This window comes from Buteo buteo, chromosome 21, assembly GCF_964188355.1.
Source record: "Buteo buteo chromosome 21, bButBut1.hap1.1, whole genome shotgun sequence".
Lineage (NCBI taxonomy): Eukaryota > Metazoa > Chordata > Aves > Accipitriformes > Accipitridae > Buteo > Buteo buteo.
Window position 1 is genome coordinate 913,179 of NC_134191.1, and position 22,376 is coordinate 935,554.

General features: G+C 49.4%; 1 protein-coding gene across 5 annotated transcripts in view; it reads left to right on the forward strand.

The window, feature by feature from the left end:
• The window catches only part of SRGAP3 (SLIT-ROBO Rho GTPase activating protein 3), a 173,692-nt gene extending 151,958 nt beyond the window's left edge, over positions 1-21,734 (forward strand). For 2 of the 5 annotated variants that reach the window (XM_075053399.1, XM_075053398.1), the window contains 10 exons: positions 2,713-2,773; positions 3,186-3,263; positions 4,355-4,489; positions 8,100-8,205; positions 8,479-8,706; positions 10,217-10,296; positions 13,238-13,418; positions 14,029-14,178; positions 14,547-14,874; positions 17,370-21,734. In XM_075053399.1, the coding sequence (XP_074909500.1) occupies positions 2,713-2,773; positions 3,186-3,263; positions 4,355-4,489; positions 8,100-8,205; positions 8,479-8,706; positions 10,217-10,296; positions 13,238-13,418; positions 14,029-14,178; positions 14,547-14,874; positions 17,370-17,786 (1,764 nt within the window). In that variant the 3' untranslated portion in view covers positions 17,787-21,734. Of the gene's footprint in view, positions 1-2,328; positions 2,686-2,712; positions 2,774-3,185; positions 3,264-4,354; positions 4,490-8,099; positions 8,206-8,478; positions 8,707-10,216; positions 10,297-13,237; positions 13,419-14,028; positions 14,179-14,546; positions 14,875-17,369 lie in introns of those variants that run through there. The other 3 variants (XM_075053400.1, XR_012653877.1, XM_075053401.1) reach the window with 3 other exon arrangements.
• Positions 21,735-22,376: the final 642 nt, after the last annotated feature.

Here is a 22,376-nt window from a genome sequence, read left to right on the forward strand (position 1 = left end):
GAATGTAATGGTGGCTTTCCTGTCCTAACTGCTGGCTGCTTTCCTTCCTCGGCGGAGTCTCTCAGGTCCGCCCTGCACCCAGTTGACGTGGCCAGCACGCGCTTTGCCTCCGTGACGATTTCTCTCCGTAGCTGTCCTCACCCCTCGCGTGTTCCTTGCGTCGCCCATCCCGTCGCCGCCTGCGTGCCCCGGGGCGAGGGTAGCAGCGACGACCCTCGTGGCTGGTGGCCGCTGGCCGTGCTGGCCGGCTGTGCGGTGCGAGGTGCCCTTGGCCGAGCGTCCCTGTTGTCCAGCGCTGCTTCCACCCGTCCTGGGGAGGAAGGTCAGACAGCAAGGGCAACCCAGCCCAGCGCTCTCAAAGGATCAACAGATCCCCCCGCCTTCCCTTTTTCAGCACATTTTTGGTGGCCGTCTTCCCCCGTGGCTGAGGAAGAAGATAAAATGACTCAAGTGCCCAGAAAGTGTCTCCCAGTTGTAAGGACTGGAAGCCTTGAATTGAAATACCGTGTGTATGGGTGGCTGCGTGGGAGGCTAAACAAGCTATCCTCATCCTTAAACAAAATATATTAATAATAACCAGCCCAGCTGGCTCATCTCAGTGCCAGCTGCTGGTAGGTGGCTGAGGCCCTCTCGTACAGCTTGGTACCTCCTGGCAGTCGGAATGCCGCTTCCCGCAGCCCGAAGAGGAGGGTTAACCCGCAGGGAGGACGGGCGAGAGCCCTGTCAGTGCAGAGCCGTAAGCCTCTCCCGTGGGAGGCCATTGCCTCTGAAGGCACCAGGAGAGGAGACGCTGCAGCTTGCAGGCTGGCTGTGACCCACGCTGGTGCCCCTCGGCGCTCGACCGGGGCCCCGGGCTCAGCTTCCAGCGCTGGAGCAAAGCGATTCCTAAATGGCTGCTGAGTGGTCTCCTCAAACCGTCACTGCTAACATGCAGCGTGCGGCCTTCGTAAATGTGGGCCGAAGTACTTTCTTCACTTAAGCTGGGGTGAACTCAGATGAACTCAATTAATACCGGTGCAGTCCCAATGGAAGGGGGCATTTGGCCCTGCTCGTCCCGGGAAATTACCCAGAAGGAGAGATCTGATGAGAAAAATGAAGAGATGTGGATGTGGGATTTGTCCCAAAGGATACCTCTAGCTATCTAGCTGCTGATCCTCCAAAATCCAGCACGATGCTATTGCCTGGCTGCTGGAAGGATTTCCCAAGGAAGCGATGCTGTTCCAGTTGCTCAGAGAGTTTAATCCTGCAGTGAAGAAAGCTTTAGTGAAAATACTGTAGGAAGCAGTAGCGACAAACTGTTGGATTAGGTAAACTAATAGGCATTGTCCGGCTCCGATTTATTATTCTCTTAGGCTCTTTTAGTGCAACCATAAGCCTAAGAGCAGTTTATAAACAGTTCACTGTCACAAGTAATGTACAGGCCTGACTGACAAAGCCGGTAATCTCTTTAATACTTGTAATTATTCCTTACTTAAACTGATTTTTAAAAAAGTAATGCTCATTAAAGCCCAGCCTGTTCAGCACTGCGGAGGAGGAATTATCTGCGGTGGAAATCTCTCTGAGCGGATGGGCGTCCCGTGCCAGCGGAGAGTCCTCGCGGGACGGTGCCGTGCTGCCGGCGTTGTCCTCGAGGCTGGGGACCGCGCGCTGCCCTGGGGAACGTGCGGCCAGCTGCCCGGTGCCCCCGCGCCAGGGCGGCTCTCCCCAGAGCTTCGCCTGCGCCTGGGCAGGGGCCGTCCCTGTCCTCCGGCTCCTGCAAGTGCCGCAGGTTCAGGGAGGGAAGAAATCCGAGAGGCTCTTTCTGCCGGTCGCTGAGGCTCGGGTGCAGCGTGCCAAACGGGGTTTGGGAGGGAGGGTGGACAGCCTGAAGGCCTGGGTTGGACCTTGCTAAGCTGCCATTGCATTTGAGCGTTCATGGCCTCCGAAAGAGATGCTTACCTCTAACTGAACTTATCCTTGCTTAATCTTTTCTTTTTTTCCCGCTCTGCTGCTTTTTTGTGTTCTCAGAGGAAGGAGGAATGCGCGAACCAGAAATCAGGTATTTACTAGAGGCCCATCTATGAGGCGGAGTAAATTAACCAGAGAGATGCAACAGTACTCTACTGGAAAAAACCGACCAGTTTTCCCCTAAGGAAAATAAATGTCTACTTAGGCAGTCAGCTCACATTGCCCCTTGAGCTCCTTCCACGAGGGGTCTGGAGAGAAGCGGCTTTGAAACAAAAGCCAAAACCATTGCAGGTTCAGATATAGGTAGTTCATTTCATATGCTGTGGTGTTTTGTTTTTTTTTTTTTTTCTTAGCATCTGCTGACAATGGCTCTTTCTTTAGGTGGAAATATTGTTGTAAGCTCTGTTACTGGAAGCTTATTTCATCAGACAGGTATAGCACAAGTTTTATTTCAGCTCAGCATTACACCTTTGAAATGGAATAGCTGTGATCCTGTTGCATCAGTCCCCTGTCTCAACCAGACAGTGAGCAGCAGTCTTTCACACACTTTAGTGAAAGCTTTTTTGTGCATAATTGACTGCACGTAGCATACTCAGCACTTTTTGACGGCTTGATGTGTGTAACACCTCCTTTTCTTGCCTGTTCTCTTACTAAACTCAATGGCACTGATTTTCCAACCTCTGTTTTTGCAATCTTTAATGCATTTCCTGTGCCTTGTTATCAATAAGCCAGTAATTTTTTACTTTTTCCTTTCCTTTCATGAAGGATTCAGGACAGGCTATTCCACTTGTAGTAGAAAGCTGCATTCGTTACATCAATTTGTACGGTAAGTTGATTCAGTAATATCAACAGAAACTTTCTGCAAAGGAAATTAAGTAGTTGTAATTAGCAGTGAAATATAGTAGAGATGCCCGCTGCCCTTCCTACATGGGCTCAGGTTATAATTACAATGGCATTGGCCGTGATGTAGCATTGGATGACTGGCAAATATTTAGGTCTTGTTAGCACTTATGCAGGTTAAATTGTTTGCTTAGGCCCCAGGCCAACGGGAGCCCTTTCAACACGTTGATCCGGGGGGCCTTGATTGGAGAATATGAGCAGAAATGAATCGTAGCAGGCTGTCCCCTTCTTGCTCTGAGCCTTTCCGGGTGCACAGACTCCTAGTTTCTGCTGTTCTTTACCAGAAAGTACCACGTAACAGTTACAGAAATCTTTTCTAAAACTTTGTTCTTTTCCAGGCCTTCAGCAGCAGGGCATTTTCAGAGTCCCTGGCTCCCAGGTGGAAGTCAACGACATCAAGAATTCGTTTGAGAGAGGTGTGTTGCCAGGGTGTGCAGCTACAGCTGGGACACTGTGTCTGAGCAGAGATTGTTGGTGGGAGTTTCAGTATGTGCTGGATGCATTAGACATTGTGTAAAGCCTGTGCTAAAGGCCTTTCTGCTACGAGACACGAGGAGGTTTTATCTATCCCCTTCTAGGTATCTTAGTATTGTATCTGCAGCAATAGCAAAGAGTCACTTAGGGAAGGAGCATGAGAAGGAGGGGTAGGTGCAGAGGTATTTTGCACAGTCATTAATTAAGAGCATGAAAGCCTCAGATGAGAGCCATAAAATTGTTTGGGATCCATTTTCCTCCTTCCTGCAGCGGTTTGTCAAGGGAGGAGCAGCATTCCTATGTGTACCTGATGGCAGTGTCGGTTGTAGAGCTGCCAGTGATTCTGTTGAGAAAATCACATCGAAGCTGCAAGGCTGGCAAGACGGGGCAGAGCAATCCTGCTGTCACTGAGTGAAGGTGAAGCTGTGAAAGGGGCAGTCTAGATGGGGGTAATGGCCTCCATGGCATTAATCTTTGAGCAGCATCGGAAGGATCAAGGTGAAGGTGGCCAGGCCAGTGAATAAGGCAGTGGTGGGATTGTCAAAGGCTGGCAGATTTGCACATCCAATTTAAGAGGAATCAGTATCCAAATCCCTTAGGTTTTGAAAGCCCTTTATAGATTTAAGTCAGCACAATGCTATCCAGAACCATTCCGTCTATTCCAGAGGCATAATTGCATCCTCCAGCCAAGCCTGTCTTCTCAGGCTTTCACCCACCATTGTTCAGATCTGCTCAGCTCTCTGAGCTGTTGCTGTAAATGCAAAAATGCACTGGGCTGGAAACGGTGAAGGAAAACTAAACAGTAACATCTTCCGGAAAGGTTTAAAATCTCCACAATAAACTGGTTTTTTGTAGGTAGGGCTATAGCATGTCTCAGCATGATGCTGTGTAGCAGGTGCCTTATTAAACTCTCCTCTTGCTGGCAAAATGCATAGCATAGAAATTTTAGGTTTCTGCTGAGTTAGTAAAAAACACTTGCTGTGTTAGTCCAACTTGACAGTAATGCTGGAAATAAAAACTCTTCCCTGGGCAGGTGAAGATCCCCTTGCTGATGATCAAAATGAACGTGACATTAATTCAGTGGCTGGAGTCTTGAAGCTGTATTTCCGAGGACTGGAAAACCCCCTCTTTCCTAAGGAAAGGTTTCAAGATTTGATATCTACTATAAGTAAGTACATGTGGCAGCTCTTCTCAGCGAATAGGGTGGGACAAGAAACAATAAACGGGGAGCAAGTACACCTGAGTTTTGCTAATAGCAACTTATGCTGTAAGAAAGGTTATAGGTCTGCAATGGAAGCTGTTAGGAAAAGACATTAAGGGTGTGAATTGGTAGTGCTGGAGGTGAGGGAGAGATAAAACATCTTGCTATGGCTCTTTTAAAGTCTTCCTAGCATCATGAGGATCACCAGAGAGTCACCTCCAAGCTTAGGCCAGTGGGCTGCACATGCAGCAAGCCCGTATACACATTTGTGGGTTGCATGAGGGGTCATTAATTGCTTGAACAGGGTCGGCTGCTGTCCTGCCTGCACAGATCTGTGTAGGGAATGGTGGTTCCTGTGCCTGCTCATCAAGTGTCATGCAGCCATGGCTCCTGGGACCCAAAGGGGTTTTGCTGCTTTAGCTCGGTGCCTTCTACTAAACGTAGCGAAGGTCAATAACTCGTGGTTACTCACAAAGCTTCTCTGACCCTTGGCTCTGCAGACTTGGTTTTACCCTCACTCAATCAGCTGTTCTCCAAGTGTTTGCTATGTGCATTTCCCATCCCAAAGAAAACCAGAAAGTACTTCGGGATGTGAGCAGAGGTAGAAGCTGAGCGTTTTTAATCATGAAGGGTCTGGGATTGATGTCAGGGAGAGCCTAGTTTCTTCTTGTTCTGTCCTGAATTCCCCTCCCAGCTCCACTTGTTCCTCTGCAACTGAAGAAACAGATATCCCAGCTGGGGTTTATTTTTCTCAGTACCTTGTAGTGATGACATTTATTTATTGGCAAGTCATGGAAATTACTCCCCTGGGGGAAAGGAAGAAGACAGAATGAATTTGATGTTTCAGAGATGATGGAGGAGCGTGTTGTGCGCTTTGGCTACAGGATGACTATTTTACAGGAGAAGTGTCGGGGTTGTTTGGGGGTTCGAGTGTCTCGGTACGTGGGTAGCTTCAGGCGGACTGACTGCTGAACATGTGCTGAAGTCCTTCGTTTGGCTTTCAATGCTCGTGGCTCCTTCCCCCCTTCTTAATGTGCATAACTGCTAGAGATTTAGTGATGTCAAGACAGACAGATGATACCTAGAGGGGAATGACGCAGGGATGGGCTTGTTCCAGAAGGACAAGAATGTGCTCTTATTTTTCAAGAACAGTTGTTTTCTATAGTAGCTTTAGGAAATTTGCTGTTGCCTCTCAGTTTTGATGTGTAAAACAGCGCAGCACACCTGTAACACAGCAAACAAAGGAAGCTGTTTCTGTACCAGTTTTGTGCCCTGGACAGGGATTTTTAGCCTGGCTTGGAGTGCTCGCTCTGGCTGCCCTCCCTGAGGGGCTTGCAGCAGGCAGAGCAGGGATCCTGAGCAGGCACAGCCCCCAGAGAACGGAACAGGTCCACTTCAGTGCCAGGAAATATGCCTGGTGCTTGGTGATGTGACTGTCTGTATGCTTGCAGATAGGCTTGTGCTTTGGAACCATCCCTAATTAATGCCAATTTGCACAATTTATTAAGCTTTTGGGAGCTTTTCATTGCAAACATCATCTGTTAATTTTCTGGATAGTATTCTCTTCTTTCTTTCTTTCTTTTTTCTTTCTTTCTTTCTTTCTTTCTTTCTTTTTTTTAATTTTAGCAAGAATCTTCCTTTTCCCCATCTTTCTTTTCCTGCTACTGTTGCTACCTTTTGATTAAGGATAGATTTTAAATGAATTGAAGTGCCTCATTCCCATTAAAAATCTGACCTTAAGTGCATCTGATTTTCTGCCACATAAATATAGGCTGTGTAATAGGTGTCCCAACCTAAACAGATTGGAGAAATCTTCTTTCTTTGAGAACCACTGCTCAGTAAAATGCCACCCTTGCTGTAGGATGTTCTGTCTCATTTTGTAATTACGGTGGAAAGGTTAAACGCAGCCGAGCGGTTTGTCTGGGCTCTCCACCGCAGTGCATCACAAAGCCACCTTGATTTCCCTTGGCGCCTGGTAAGGTATTCTGAACGAGGTTTTTGCAGCAGGTGCTGCTGCGCATGTCACAGGGCCTCTGAGTGCCCCTGGAAGCTGCAGAGCCACATCATTCCCTGCCGATGTGATGGGGAAGCCGGGCTTGCTGGTGGCAGATGAAAGGCTGGCTTTTCCTTTTGCTTGTGAGGGACTGATAGTTTACGTGGAAGCATTTCTCAAATGCACATGAGAAATAGGAGGATAGAAAAGGCACTTTGTTTGCAAAGGTTCGTTCAGGGTTGTGCCTGTATTGTAGAGTGATTGATGATTACTCCATTAATTCTTCTGAGTTACAGCCAGTTGAAACATTTTGCTAACTGAAAAAAGGCAAGTGCTTCAAGACAATTTCTTCCTCTGGGTTTTGGAACAGATATCTATTGTTGTAGGGTTTTATCCAGTTTTTATTTATTTGATTTTTTTTTTTTTTACAAACTTCCTCTTAAGTGAAACCAAACTGAAGAAGTAAAGAACCCAGTAAGCAATAACAGGGGATCAATACATTCCTTAAAAGGAAAAACTTCCAAAATTAAATATTATAAAGTTTTCCATCTTTGTACTGAAGCCAAATTTTGATCAGAATTTTGGAACAAATGGCAGGCCTGCTACATCTTTTTAGTGAATTTTATTACAATAAGCAAATGTCAAAGTTTGAGCCAGCATAGTAAAGTAAGCACCTCTTCCACGCATCTGAGGCCGACTGCTCTCAGGAAAGCTTTGGTACTCTGTCTGCTTTCTGTATAATAAAAGCCACAGGATTAACTATCTACATAACATATTGAGCAGATACTAGCTTAAAAACCCCATAGCCTTGGGGGCTGGTATGTGCTGCCAGCTGCTGCAGGACGGTACTGAGCCCCCCGGGCAGGTCGGTGGTGGAGCGGGGCTCTCGCAGCTCCGCAGGCAGAGGAGGCTGCTGCTGCGCGGGGGCTTCAGCATCCTCCGGGTGCGGGGCTGCAGGAGGGCGGGGGGGCAGGACAGGGTCCCCAGGCAAGTGAGCTGGCACTGAAAGGAAGATAGCTCTATGTCACCTGCTTCCTACAGAAGGAAGCTGGTTTCTGATAGCAGCTGTGGGCTTTGTGCACTGCTATAGAGAGAATTGAATCTTAAAGTGCTGACTCGGAATCGATTCAGATTAAATTCCCACTGAGACCAGTGGGAGACTGGAGCAGAAGGGCTCAGAAGGACCTGATGGTTAATCCGTAAGAGTAATGTGAATAAAAACCTCATTTTGAAATCTGCACTGGAGAATCAAGCAGTGCTCCATTTTCCAGTGCCATATTGACTAAAGCTGTTGAAAAATAGTTGTTGCGGAATGAACTAAATAATGCATGAACAGTTACTTTAAAAATAAAACCATGGATGTTTATACTGAATCTGAACATAGATATGAATTCACCTGTGGAAGAGCACTATGCCCGGATTCTTTTCTTGGACCTTAGTGCCAAACCTTAGTGGGTCAAATGTGGAAATGGGCTATTGTTTTCCTTGCATAGTGGGCTACTAGATCTGGAACGAGTCCCTCTGGTGCCATGTTGTCTCGTCCTGAGAAGGTTTAAAGATGTGCTTTCTATCCATGTGTTCCAGAAATCGAGAACCCCACTGAGAGAGTGCACCAGATCCAGCAAATCATCGTCACTCTGCCCCGGGCTGTCATCGTTGTCATGAGATATCTTTTTGCTTTCCTTAATCAGTGAGTCTTTTTTTTCCTCTTTCACTTAGTTTCTCCTTGCCCTCCTTTTTTTCAGGGCTTCCCTGTCTTTGTTGCATGAGTCCTTTTTGGTATTGCCATGGAGAGTTGTATTTTGCTCCTTCCTCAGCCTTGCCTATCCATGGCTGTGTGTTCAGGGAAGGTGTACAGTTCAGTGATAATTGCTTTTTTGCGTGATGGGGTTTGTTGGTGGGAGACTTTTCTAAGTGAGTGGGGAAAGTCAGCACCGCACCTCCCTAACGCTTGTGCTTGCAGCTTGTCACAGTACAGCGATGAGAACATGATGGATCCCTACAACTTGGCCATCTGCTTTGGGCCCACTCTGATGCACATTCCAGATGGGCAGGATCCGGTGTCCTGCCAAGCCCATGTCAATGAGGTCATCAAAACCATCATCATTAATCACGAGGGCATCTTCCCCAGCCACAGAGAGCTGGAAGGACCTGTCTACGAGAAGTGCATGACTGGAGGGGAGGAGTACTGGTAAGGAGTGTGGGCAGGACTTCATTGTTTGCAGAACTTAAAGCCAGACCCCCTTGTTAGGGTTATCTTCTGGCACTGTACGTTAAGAGTGAACCTGTGTCAAAATGCAGGGTTTTGGCTTGATTCCTGGTAGACAGAGAATTGACCCCAGCTCACCCAAGTGTAGGAAAAGGGCTCTTGGGAGCAGACCCCTGGGAGGATGAGGTGTGAGGACAGCTTTGGGGAAGTTCAGACTTGATATTCAGGGCAGCTGAGCCCAGGCTGAGCACAGTGCTAGTGAATTTGCCCCTTTGCAGAAGGGGCATGCCCTTTTGCATTTATTCCTGTTAAACATTATGAATTAGGTATGCAGTTGGTAAGTATTTGATATGCTTGTGCTGTTTTACACTGGTTAAGAATCTTACTCCATACCAGGCTGTCTGTGTGGTTCTTAGTTATAAATACCTTCATAAAACTAAGAGGATTTTGCACATCTAACCAATTAGTCTCTACTTATATATGTCAGCTTTGCTTTTCATTTTAGCCTTGCTGGTGAAAACAGGCAATTTCACTGAGTTTTTCTTTTCATTTTTCTCATGCTGACTCAGCATTATAAACCTCAGTAAAAACTTCAGGAGAAAATTGTTTCCAATAAGAATATTAATATTTATTAAAAAAAAATATTTTAGCTGCAGATTCACAGAAGTGTGTTGAGAGCAAAACAGAATTTTAAGTCAATTCTAACCAAATTCCTCCTTGGCTGGAATTTTTGAGTAGTGTCTTATAGTTCCATGATAATTTGCTAGTTGGATGAAATCTCTTAGCCCGAAGTTAACCTGAACCTACCAGTTCCTTTTGTTTTGTCAGTGTTAGAGGACAGATGAGTTTGCATTAGCTGTGGATGGGATCAGCCGTGTGCAGTTGCATTGCATCGCATCTTTCTGGTGCACAATTTGCCCTACTTGGTATACGCAGCATAGGAAAACTCCATAAACAAACTCCCACGTTAGAAGTGTAGGTGATATTGCACATTTGTCTGGAGGATGCTGGAATTCTAAACTGACGTTCAGATCTGAGTTTTAACAAACTGGTATTTATAACAGACTTGAACTGGTTTGTGTGCAAGCTCTATACATTTCTGAGGCATAATCTTCCCTGAAGCTGATCACTTGCCACCATTCTTACTGATGCAAGGACAGGATAAAATGCTAAAACTCATTGTGAATGAGTGAGTGGAGCATTTTAACTTGGTATCACTTTACATTTGTTTTGCCAAATACGAGTAAGATGCACAAGCAACAGAACGTGATGTTCTGGGCCTGAAGATCAAGGTGCGAGTGTCTGCTGTTCTCAAAGCAAGTTCAGAGATCTGCTGTGATTTAAAATGACCATCTCAGTCCTATGAAAACTAAACCCATAACTTTTTCCAGTGTCACTGGGCCCAGAATTTCCCTGAACAACTTACTTTTGCTAAGTACCTTAGGAACAGAATCTCGTTCTTTCTTTGAAAGCATGGTGTATTTTATTTCAGTGACAGCCCACACAGCGAGCCAGGCACCATCGATGAAGTTGACCATGACAACGGCACGGAGCCACACACCAGTGATGATGGTGAGCACAGATGTGAGCAGCAGAAAATTGGGTCTGTTAGAAGAGCTGTGCATGCAGGAAAGCAGTGTGCACTTCGCTTCTAATCAGATCAGGGCCTCAACTGATATCTGGCACTTTAGTGGGGGTTGATGTTTTTGTGTGCTTCGTAATGAATATGCATGTTAATAAATGTTGTGTATAGGTTGTGCAGGGACCTTTGCAGTGGTCTGACTCCATGGCAGGATACATGGGTTGCTTTTTGGAGCTGTTCTATGAGATTCCATTAATCCCATATATGACTTTTTTCCTTCTTCTTATCATCTGTGCTTACATGCCACACGATGGTGAGGACACGCTGCATGAAATGGCTCATGAGAACAGGAGGGGAGATGGGGGGCTGATGTGGGAGGGATCAGCTCTGTTTGCTGCGGGCCCTTGGATGCACTGTGGGGAAAACAGTGAACATCAGTGGCCCCGTTGGAGGCACTCTGAGGTGAGGGGGTCTTTCAGCTGCTTTTATGAGGCTGTGGATAATCCCCTGTCAAGCAGCCGTCTCCTTGGCAGAAACTCAGTGCCCCTGTATTCAAGCAAGCCACGGTCAGTTCTGTTTCCTTTGGTGACAAAGTACCTGCCTGCTTGTTTTTCCTCATGTCAGGCCCGTGGAGCTGGCCAGCTTCGGAGGGCGAAGCAGGATTTGTTGTGAGCCAGGACCGCGTGGATGGGTGTAGCTAGGTGTGAATCCCTTGCAACTGGGTGCATCACCAGTATTGTGTAACGCTCTGGAGGAGGCTCAGGTCCAGCTTTCTGTAAGCTCCTGTCTGCCTGCACCTCTGCGTAAACCAGCTCGGAGTTTCACATATGGGCTCTTGGTAAAAGCTTTGAAGCTCGTGGCGATCACAAAGGCGAGCATGGAAATGGGGGTGCTAGCAGAGCTGGTCAAGAAGCGTGCTTGCTCCAGGACGCAGTACCGAAGCAGGAGGAAGCGCTGCGCTTCCTGCACCCGGAGGCGAGTCCGGGAGACCCAGCTGGCACGGCTGGGGGATGGTGAGTGTGCAACCCCACGACATCATTTAATGGCAGGACTTTGCTGTGTGGAAGGGCACCGGGCAGCCGAATGCCTCTTCTGCTTTCCTGATGGCCACCATCTCCTTGGACACGTCCTGCTCCGACAAAACGCTGACACCTCCCGAGGCTGGCAGCTGGCGGGAGGGCTCGCCCGGCTGGCCGGCACTGCGGGGAGGAGGGGAAGGGCGCAGCTGGGCCGGACAGCTCAGGACCTGCTTTCAGCCGACAGGACTAGAAGATGAAGGAGAGCGAGCTGCCATTTAGCCAATTTTATGCTTGGGTGGTCACATTAATAGCTCTGATTGGAGTTCCTGGGTGATTAACTGTGGTACAAGCGTAGAGAAGAGGAGCAGCTTTATTTTGTGAATTCACGTATTCCTTATTCCCCTCTCCCTTGCCCCGTGAACCCTCCCTGCTGGGAAGCTCAATATTTTATCAGGGCTGTGAAAGCCCTCCTGGTAGCCTCCCCCACTCCATTTCCTCCAGAGCATTCCTCACTGATCCTGCTGTAGTGCTCCCAAGCACCCTGCTGCTTGTGTTGATGCAGATGTGTGTTTTAAGCTGGGGAAAATCAGTCTGCTGAAGTGACCTGTCCTGTCCCACATGAGGCGAGGAAGGGGGCAGGGGTCTGATTCAGTGTCTCCCACGTCTTCCTCTGGTATCTCCTCTGTGTGGATTTTGTCACTGAGCAGAGCGAGGGGTCGCATCCTGATTGCTGCTGATGCTGAGCCTGTGGTTAGTGACGAGGCAGACGGAGCAGAGCAAGTTTTCATGTTCTAATGAGAATGTGGCAGATCTGGAGGAACTGGGCATATTTGCCCTGCTTAGCTTTGTCATCGCCTGTCTGCCTGTCTCCAGGTGGGCTTTAAAATGATCAGGTGTCTCAAACTATCAAGGTATGTTAACTGCTTATTGCTGGCTCCCACAGGGGCTAGAGGTAGTTGAGTGGTGGCAGCCTGCTTTTCCACCCCTGTCTCAGAGCGAAGTGAGGCAGAGTGCAGTCTGCTCTTGCCAGTGAGGAGAGAAGTGCCGTCGCTGCCTTGCAATCACTGCAGTGGTTTCTCTGGGATTCAGTGCTCCCAGCTGGAAACAGATTTGCAGAAGAGCTGGGCTCCTCCACGGGCTCCTTGGTGCCAACCAGGCTCCTCTTTGGGTGCACCAGCATCCCCTGCTGTGATGCCCTCGGCCAGGGCCTCAAAGGCTCCTGGTGTGCTCACAACCTCCCAAAGTGAAGTCCTGCCTCAGCCCTCTTGAATTTCAGGCCCTGAGCTCCCAGTTTGTGAATCCCTGGTGTTTGGTAGAGCTTAAATTAGAAAAAGTGGAGAAGCGGTGAGGTAGAGCGCTGGAAGGTCTGCAGATATGGGGGTGTGATGCGGAACAGCTGCCTGGCCAGAGCCAGTATCATCATTTCTATGGGGATCCCCAAAGGGGGATTCGTTACTCATCAATAATTCAGGGCAAACTGTCTCCAGGATAAGGAAAGGAAGAGAAGGTAAGCGGGGCTTTGATCACAGTATCTGACACAGCTTAACAAGATCCCAGTCTGGAGGATAATGGGGTTCTGCAACCGAAGAAATCACTTTATAGGTAGAAAATGAGAGTGCGGGTGATGATGCCATATGCACTCAGGGAAATTTCAACTACTCCCCATCTGGTTTGTAGCTTTTTGTAATTGCTGGTAGTTTGTGAGTCTGTGAGAAATTCCAGGAAGGCTGGAAGAACAAAAAGAATTGATCAGTCTAAAAATAAGATGGTTTGTACTCAGTGTAAGATGCTCTTGGGAAGCTAGGGCAGCAGCACTACTGCTGTTCTGGTGAGATGTCTCTTTCTAGGATCTGTTGTGCCCTTGTGATTGTTGAACTAAGCTTTTCTCTATCTGTCCTTCTCTCCTTTGCAGAAGTGGAGCAGATTGAAGCCATAGCAAAGTTTGACTACATTGGACGATCTCCACGAGAGCTCTCCTTTAAGAAAGGAGCTTCGCTCCTCCTGTACCATCGGGCATCAGAAGACTGGTGGGAAGGGAGACATAATGGTGTGGATGGCCTCATACCCCACCAGTACATTGTGGTGCAGGACATGTAAGTAAAGTGGCATGTGTTGATCCAGGGTGTTAAAATCACGTAATTACATGAGGTCCATCTTTAGCCACCTAAAATAGGTGGTCAGATTTTCCCAGGTTTAATGACTTAGGTGAGAAATCTGGATCTGTTTGCATCTGCCTCACCATGTATTGGCTCAGATAGTTTCTCATTCAAGCTGATAAAGCCAAGCACTAAATATTGTACCTCAGTGTGCCTGAACCCCATCTATCACTGACTCCTCAAAGTGGCATGACCCAGGCTTAATATTGGCCTTGCCCCCTCTGTACCTTGACCTGGCACTGTTCAGTGTCCAGCTGGCCTGTAGGCAGATCCCAGGGTCCTTTGCAGATGCCGCTTCCGTACAGTACTTCCAAGTACTGTACCTGGATTCATTAAAATGGCAACTACAGCACAGGTTGATAGGGAGATGTGATGCTCACTTTTTCCAAGCTCTAGGTACTGTCTGAAGTGGTGGCCTTGGTCCAGCCCTTTGTTAACAAAGTCTGGAGCTGCTGGAGTGGTGATGTTCAGATCCATGCTGTGGCTGGGCCCTCGCCTCTCTCCTGGGGCAGAGCCCTGTTAGCTCATGGAGGTCTCCTTTTCCTAGGGATGATGCGTTCTCCGACAGCCTGAGTCAGAAGGCGGACAGCGAGGCAAGCAGCGGACCACTGCTGGATGATAAAGCCTCTTCCAAGAATGACATCCAGTCTCCGACGGATCATATTGTGGACTATGGCTTTGGGGGAGTAATGGGCCGGTAGGGAAATTCTCATTCTCCTATGAACACAGAGGTGGTCGCTGTCACGTGTGGGGAGAGTCTTTGTGTGGTGTAGGGCAAGACAGAAGGGAAGGCTTCAGTAAGCACTGCAGAATAATATGAGCATGGAGGGGGTTTTCATGTGCATTGCTAATGTAGATCTTAACGAGTAAAGAAGGTACTATGCTGTCCCTTTCTTGGCACTGGCTAAAATGTCTGTCTTCCCTCTTGCCTTAGTCTTCTGGAGCTGAAAGGCTCGAGTTTGGTTTGATCTGAACTCTCAGAGCTGAGCAATTGTCTTACAGCATGCAACCAGATGCTTTCAGTCTGACGGACAGTGACCTAGTCTTGTGATGGATTCTTTGCAGAGTGAGATTGAGGTCTGACGGTGCAGCTATCCCTCGCCGTCGAAGTGGGGGGGACACCCACAGCCCACCCCGAGGGATGGGTCCTGGCATAGACACTCCTCCTCGAGCAGCGGCCTGCCCTAGCAGCCCCCACAAAATACCTCTTAACAGGGGCAGGATTGAGAGTCCTGAAAAGCGCAGAATGGCGACATTCGGCAGTGCAGGCAGCATCAATTTCCCAGACAGGAAGGCCTTGTCTGATGGCCACCCGCTGAGATCGACCTGTGGATCAACTAGACACAGTAGTCTCGGAGATCAGAAATCTCTAGAAGCAGAAGCACTTGCTGAGGTAAGAGGGTTGTGAAGTGGCTCTCAGTGCCCAGGGATCGAGAGACTATAAAATAAAGGTCACTTGGGTTGCACCACAGAGCCCCTTCCATCTCAATGCACTTCAGAATTACAGTGCTGTTGTAGCTGCGATGGCTTAAAGATAAAAATGAGCAGCCAACAGCTTGCCTGCTTTTCCAGCTATCAGTTGGTCTAACAAAAGATACTGCCTCCTTCCACAAACCTTTGGAGCATTCTTTGAAGCAATAGACAGAAACGTTCGATCCACCACCAAAATGCACTGGCAGCTCTCACCTCCCGCAGGGAGGGAAGCGCATTATCTTCATCTGATGCTCCATAAGAAGCTTAGATGGAGAAAACTGGATTTGCCAAATCAGCATTTGATGCTGGATGTTTGGAGAAAGGTGCTTCAGGTTTGTCACTGACTGCTTGTAGCTGGGACCTGAAAATGTTAGTCTAATCTCAGTGTGACACCTCCAGCCATGCAGCATCATTGGCATCACACTAGGCCATTGGTTCCACAGTGCTCATTAAATTCACGTTACCTCCAGCACAACCTGCAGGTCTCCTCTCCCTACTGCTGGCAGGAGGCCCCCAGCCAGGTATCAGTCAGGTTATACCAAACCTGTTAACATCTCGGAGAACAGTCCCTTCATGGAGCAGGCGGCAGGATTCCCCAGCCTCTTTGGGACCACGTAGTTCAGGCACAGTCCCTGTGGATGTGTCCGAACAGCCATGGGTTGGGCTGGTTCAGGGGCTGGGAGCACCGTGTACAGGCTGTTCACTGTCCCCTGTTTCAGCAGTTTGCTGGCAGTTTGCTTCATGCCACCCTCCGGCAGGAGCAGCAGCTGGGGGACGATGGGTGATGCCCAGGGAGAGGGGTGCAGCTGCTGGGGAGACCGCTGCCCTCCACCCGGCAGCAGCTCGTGTGCCACAGGGTTTGGCAGGCTATTATGTGTTGAATCAGCTGCTTTCAGTGGGATAATTAATGATGATTGCAGAAAGGAAGAACTCTTACTGTCCTGTTTGCTTTTCCACCAGCCACGCTCCTTGTTCTCTTGCTCTGCAGCACGCTACCCAGCTTCTCTGTCCATCAAGAGCTTGCGTTTGGTGTGATCAATTTACAAAGTTACGGTCGTAGCACAGCGCGTGCCCTGAGCGATGGCTCGAGCTGGGGCACCACGTCCACCTTGGGACAGGATAACAGCACGCACAAAGTCCGCGGGCTCGGCTGATGGCCAGTAGCATGGCACCCCGGGGCTGTGTTCCCCAGGCGCAGTGCAAGGCTGCGGGGTCCAGGAGCCTCCAGAGGGACGGGTGAATGCTGAGGATGGAGCACGATACGCACAATTTTCTTGGGTTTTGGGGCTTTGCGTTGTTTTTTTAAACCTTGAAAAAGATTCTCGCTCAGCTGATGTAAATACCTTGAAGTCTGTAGAGCTGCTGGACTGGTAGTCCTGAGGCTTATCTCTTGGTGAATATTTTCACTCATTATCTGAAGAGCTTAGTAGAATTAATTGGAGCTAACTTGATAATTATTTCCCTTCTGCTGATCCTCTGAACATTATCTGAGGCTCACCAAGCTTTTTGTATGCATTATAAAATTAAGGACTTGTCTACAGAAGGACAGCGAGGAGAGTTAACTAGAGCTACTTTTTAAACGATTGATTCAGTTGCCTTAAATCACTTTTCAAATGGTCTCTTTCTGAGTTAGTGGCCTTAATTCAGTTAAGGTGGATTTAAATGAAGCCAGACTAGGGCCTTTCTATTTCTGAATGAGACTTATCAGCACTACCGTTGTAGGCAATTTAGCTAATTTCCTTTAAATGGACACTTCTAGTTCAACTGGGTTCACCTTCTGGAGGATCTCTGTGGACGGACCCATGGGATCCGTGCCTAGGAGACAGGACCAGAGGTGGGCAGGTGGTGAGGGGCTGGGGCCGGTCTCACCTCGGGTCCCTCCCTGCAAGCAAGGAGAGGCATTGTCGCTGCCTCTCTCCTATTTATGGTGAGCTGCCATCGCGCTGCTTACTCTGCATACATCCCTGTGTGTTTCTGTCCCCACATGTGCCCATTGCCCTGTAGGCACAGGGACAGCAGAGCTCTTGTACATCAGATGGTGGCTGCAGAACCTCTTTTTTGGGGAGAAACCAGCCTCAGTGTTGCAGGGGAGCGTGGAGATGCCCTGTCTCTTTGGAGATGTGGACAGGCTGATGTTCACCCCATCACTCGTGGTGCTCGGAGCCTGCTCCCTTTGGAGCTGGTGACCAAACTCCTGTTGACTTGGCAGATGTGAGGCACCTTTGCGCGGCCAGTGTTTGGGCTTTACATCTTCTCCCAAAGCTCCTGCTTTGCCTGGAGGCCCCGTCTTAGGTCAGAGACCCACGCAGACAGACACACATGCCAGGGCGGGGGGCATCTCCACGGGTGGGGTGCAGGAGAGCAGGTTGATGCTGTGGCGCGGTGCTGACACCCCTTTGTTGGTGGCGTTCACAGGATATCGAGAAGACCATGAGCACGGCACTGAACGAACTGCGGGAGCTGGAGAGGCAGAACACAGCCAAGCAGGCCCCCGACGTGGTCCTGGACACGCTGGAGCCCATGAAGAACCCCCCGATGGGCGCCGCCAACTCGGAGCCCGCCAGCCCCCTCCACACCATCCTGATCCGGGACCCCGATGCTGCCATGCGGCGCAGCAGCAGCTCCACCACGGAGATGATGACCACCTTCAAGCCGGCGCTGTCGGCCCGGCTGGCCGGGGCTCAGCTGCGGCCCCCGCCGATGCGGCCGGTGCGGCCGGTGGTGCAGCACCGCTCCAGCAGCAGCAGCAGCTCAGGGGTGGGCAGCCCCGCCGTCACCCCCACCGAGAAGCTCTTCCCCAGCAGCTCGACGGATAAATCGGGCACCATGTAGGCTGGAGCGCGGGGACTGCGGCGGGGAGAGCCAGCGCCTGGATGGTGGGAGCAGGGCCGGCAGCTCGGCAAAGCCTCGCTTGGCCAAGCGGGAAGTCAAAACCGTGCTCAAGAGGAACCTCTCCAAAAGGGGAACAAGTGTGTAGCCTAGGCCTGATGGTTGATTGTACATAAGTGTATGTGTGTGTGTGTATGTACATATGTGTGCACACACACGCCCGTCCATGCAGAAACGCTTCCCAAGCTTGCAGTCCTACGGCAGGAGGAGACGGCGGGTCTATGTGTTGGCACTGGAGAATACACGCTATATGTAGAAGTATATATTAAAAAAAATAAGTGTACAGAATTTGGTGACTTTTTTAAAAAAGTAGATTTACCTCAGAAACTGGCTCTGAAATGTCCTCTCTAGAGATGTTGGGTTGATTTGGGTTTTTTTCCCAGGCTATTTGTGTGCGTGTGTGTGCGTGGAGATACATAGCAGCTGTGCGTCGAGCAATACAAGGCCAATCCTGGAATTTATTTTCTGCACCTCGTGGCATTTAAAAAAAAAAAGGCGGGTGGGGGGCAGGGGGTAGATAGAGTGGGTTTTGTTCACTGCTGGCCTATGGAGAAGAGCTGGAAATTCATAAATGCCAGTGTGTGTCAGGCTGGCTGGAGTGTCTTTTCAAGCTGAATCCCGAGACGTTTTCGTGTGTGCTGTGACACCCCGGCCAGCGGCACCCGGCAGGAGCGGGGACAGAAAACGAGGTGTACTCCGTTGGCTTCACGCAGGGAGGAGGACATTGCTGCTGCACCGGGGCACAGTGCTGCCCTGCCTGCACCATGGGGTCCACAGAACTCCGATTTTCTTGAAGATTTCAGAATGAACAAGGACTAGTGACAAACCTGTGGTAAAGCATAAATAGAGTAACTTACAGAGTTTTGAGATGCTTCATTTCCCTTTCCCCACACACTTCTTTTTCTTTTTTTTTCTTTCTTTTTTTTAAAAAAACCTAATGATGTCTCAACAGATGGGACTAAACAGGCGAGGAGGCTTTGGTACAACAACGTTCCTTTATTTGAAGTTGCACAGCAGTACATGAGGGTCTTGATTCAGATTGCATCTTCTTGCATGAAAAGCATGAGCCATATTTGACCATATCAGATACGGAACCGATCTGATGGGGTGATATTTTGCACTTTCTGTACTGTACTATATAATACAACAGTTTGAGTTTATGCAAAAGAATCTACATTTTGTTTTCCCTCTGAACATTTAACCCAGAGAAAAAATATGCAGAAAGAGCTGGGGATTGCATGGTACTTTGTCTGATAATCAAGTCTCTTCTGTAAGCGCTGAATTCAAGACGCTCTGTGCTTCTCCTGCAGTTTTTTTCTTCTTGTACAGATTTCCATGCAATGACCCATGGTTTAATTTGGTCACTTCCACATGATCACGTACAGCCCCACCGTGAAACGGGCCATGGTGAGTCTCTTCAGCTGCATAGAAGAGCTGCACTACTGGCTCCTTCATCTTCATCCTTTCTTCCCGCTATCTCTGATTTCTGCTGTTCTGTCTGTCCCTGGGCGAAGAAGCTAGCGAGCCCTCCTGCCTCATCCAGCAGTCACCTGCCCCTGCCCAGGGCTTGTTTCTGTTCCCCCCTTCATCCTCCTCCTCCCTCCATACCGCTGCAGACCCCAGCTCGCAGGCGTCCGGAGGAGCAGCCCGACTTCCAGAAGGCAGCAGCGGGGCCGGCCGGGGCGCTGAGCCCACCGCTCCTGCCGCAGCCCGCGTCTTGGCCGGGGAGCTCACCCGAACGCGTCCGTGGGCGCAGCCACCCCAAGCCGGGGCGAAGAGGCGGGTACCCCCATGCGCGGGTACGGAGCCAGCGTCGCAGACCCGGCGGGACCGGCCGCTGTTTGCTCCTGCGCCCGGCGCACAAGCATGTGTCCCTTCCACACCCCGCTCCTGGCCGGCTCCTGCCCCTGCCAGTCCGTGTATATATATTGCTGTACTTGCTTAAATGCTGGAAAGTAACTGTTAACATGTAAACTGTACAAAAAATAGGCTAAGATTAGATGAAAGCCAATGCCACTCACCAAATCTTTGCACTTAGTAGGTAGCTCAATGTAAAAATAAAACCCAGTAATAATAATGGTAATAAAAAAAGATAAAAAAACAAAGCCGCAAAGCTAACCTTTCAGTGTACAGTGGGGGAGAAGTACTGTATGTAGTGATTCTGTCATTGTTCCTCCGTATAACGCTGTAAGGGGAAATGGTGTTTATGTACTTGTCTATTAACATTGTTGACATTTGTAATTACCACAATTGGTTCATATTGATGTTTATTTTTCTTCATAATTTTTCCCCCCTTTCCTAACTTAGGCTAACCCTGAGGTCAATGCCTCTGTCATTACGGGCAGCAGATGTTCAAACAGTCTGTCAGTCTGGTCTAGTAATGAACCAGCAAATGTGCTTTTAGGGGGAGGGAAGGAACCCATTTGGCACGAGAGCTGTGTATTCGTTGCCAGTAATTATTATTTTTTTTTCCATTTAGTTCCTGGAGAACATTCACTTTGCCAGTCTTCTGTTTTTTTTATATACTTTCAAAGATGACTTGATAGCAAAACCATGTTTATTAGGGTTTTCTTTTTTTTCCCTCCCTTCTTACTTTTGGAGATACGGTACAAGTTCCAGTGTCTTTCTGTTAAATTATTGCCTTTCGTTTTCCTTTGTTTCGTTTTGTTGTGGGTTTTTAATACAATTGTTTTCTTATCTTTAAGTGCCTTTTTGAGCACCAGAACAAATGCTTGGAGTTAATGTCCTAGGAGCTGTACACACCATGATTTCCTTTGTACAGTTGCGTTGTGCTGGGGGTGATTGCTTTTAAAGTCCTTTTTAATTTTTTTTTAAAGAAAAGAAAACCAGGACGTTTTGTTGAAGAACAAACTACCCCTTTTTAATACGGTATTCAAATTGTAGTTTTAACTACTGTAAATTTAAGGGAAGAAATGTATTTTTCTGCAAGCTAACTTGGCACAAAATTGAAACACGTACATTGTAGGAGTATCACAACTGGAACCTGCTCATGTTTTATGAGTAACTTTACCCCGATCCTCGATACCTCTCTAAAGGCGTAAAGACTGTAGGCTTCAGAGAGTTCACAGAGCTTTCACTGTGAAAACTTTTGGCCGAGTCGCTGACGTGAGCGGGCGGTGGGAGCACCCTGCCTCCCACCGCCCCGCCGGGCGAGGGTCCGAAGGCGCCGGCACAGCCCCTCCGCGGGGACGCGGCAGCCGAGAGGAGGGCATCTTCACGGAGCGGTTGTTTCTCTGCTGTGCAGAGCGAGTGCCGACCCCCGGCTTGGCTCCTGCAGACCCCGCCGGATCCCCGCGGACCCGTCCCATCCCGTCCCGTCCCGCGGTGCCGTGGCCGCCTCCGGGGGGGCAGCTCGGCGCTTGCCCACCCTCCCCGGGGCTCGACGTCACCTTCGGCGCTGCTGCCTCGAAAGCAGCGGCACCCGCGGCGGTCTCTTCTCTGTACAGACTCTTCAGCGATGCGCGCGAGTGTGTCGGTCCCCGGGGTGGTGATGACGGTGCACTTTCTTCCTTAGGCTGAAGTACCCCTGGTAGGTCATTTTTGTAAACCCTGGACTGTGTTATTTAACTAGCGGTGTTGTGGTTTTCACGGTGCGGCAGTAGATGTCCCGAGTCTGATCTGCTTCCGAGTGGCTGGGCTGCGTAGTCTGGTGGGGATGGGTTTGGTTACGCCGGGAAGCCGTAGGAAACCACTGGCTGGCTGCCCTTTGTAACGGTCGTCCTCCTCCTCTGGTGTTGTCTCTGTAACGTATGGTGAGATGCTGTTCAGCTAGAGCGTCTGAGTGGGTCCTCTGTCATGTATGCTGATGATGCCATGTAGATGAAGCCACTGGTTGGGTGTGGACTCATCCCGTTGAATAAAACTGCTTAACTTTTCTCAAAAACACCGGCTGTAGTTTCAGAATATTTGCTGCCTCTGGGAGCCGTGTGGGCTGGCACCCCCGCCTGCGCCCCTGCCTGTGCCTGCGCCCGTGCTCGCGGCTTCCCCATCCCCTGACCCCTGCATCCCGGTCCGGAGGCAGTGGCTGGGGTGCTCCTCCAGAGCAGCCGCGCAGCAGCCGCGCAGCACCTTCCCCGTGCCGGCGGGCAGCGGTGGTGCCGTTGGCCGCGTCTCCTGGCCGCTGCTCCCCTGTAGCCACGAGCCAGGCCCGCGGTCGCTCGCCGTGGCTGACTTGGTGTGTTCCGCTGCGTGTGTTTAGATGAACCGCTGAGAGCGCAGATGGGCTCCTTCCTCTCAGCCCTGGGCATATGGTGAAAACACGCAGGGAACAGACATGTAGGCCAATAAAAAAAACAAACCACCGCCTCCAAGAGGGTGTAAATTTGGCCATTTCTGCTGGCGTGGGAGGGCCCGGGCTTACCTACACCAGCCAAGATGTACCCTGTGTTTCGGAGGTGTCGTTTCTTCTTCTAAATGTTATTTTAAATGCATTTAGGTAAAACCAACAGGAACGTTCGTCCATTTTATTTTGAACAAATCTACCTTGAAGCTCACTGTGCTGAAACCGCAGTA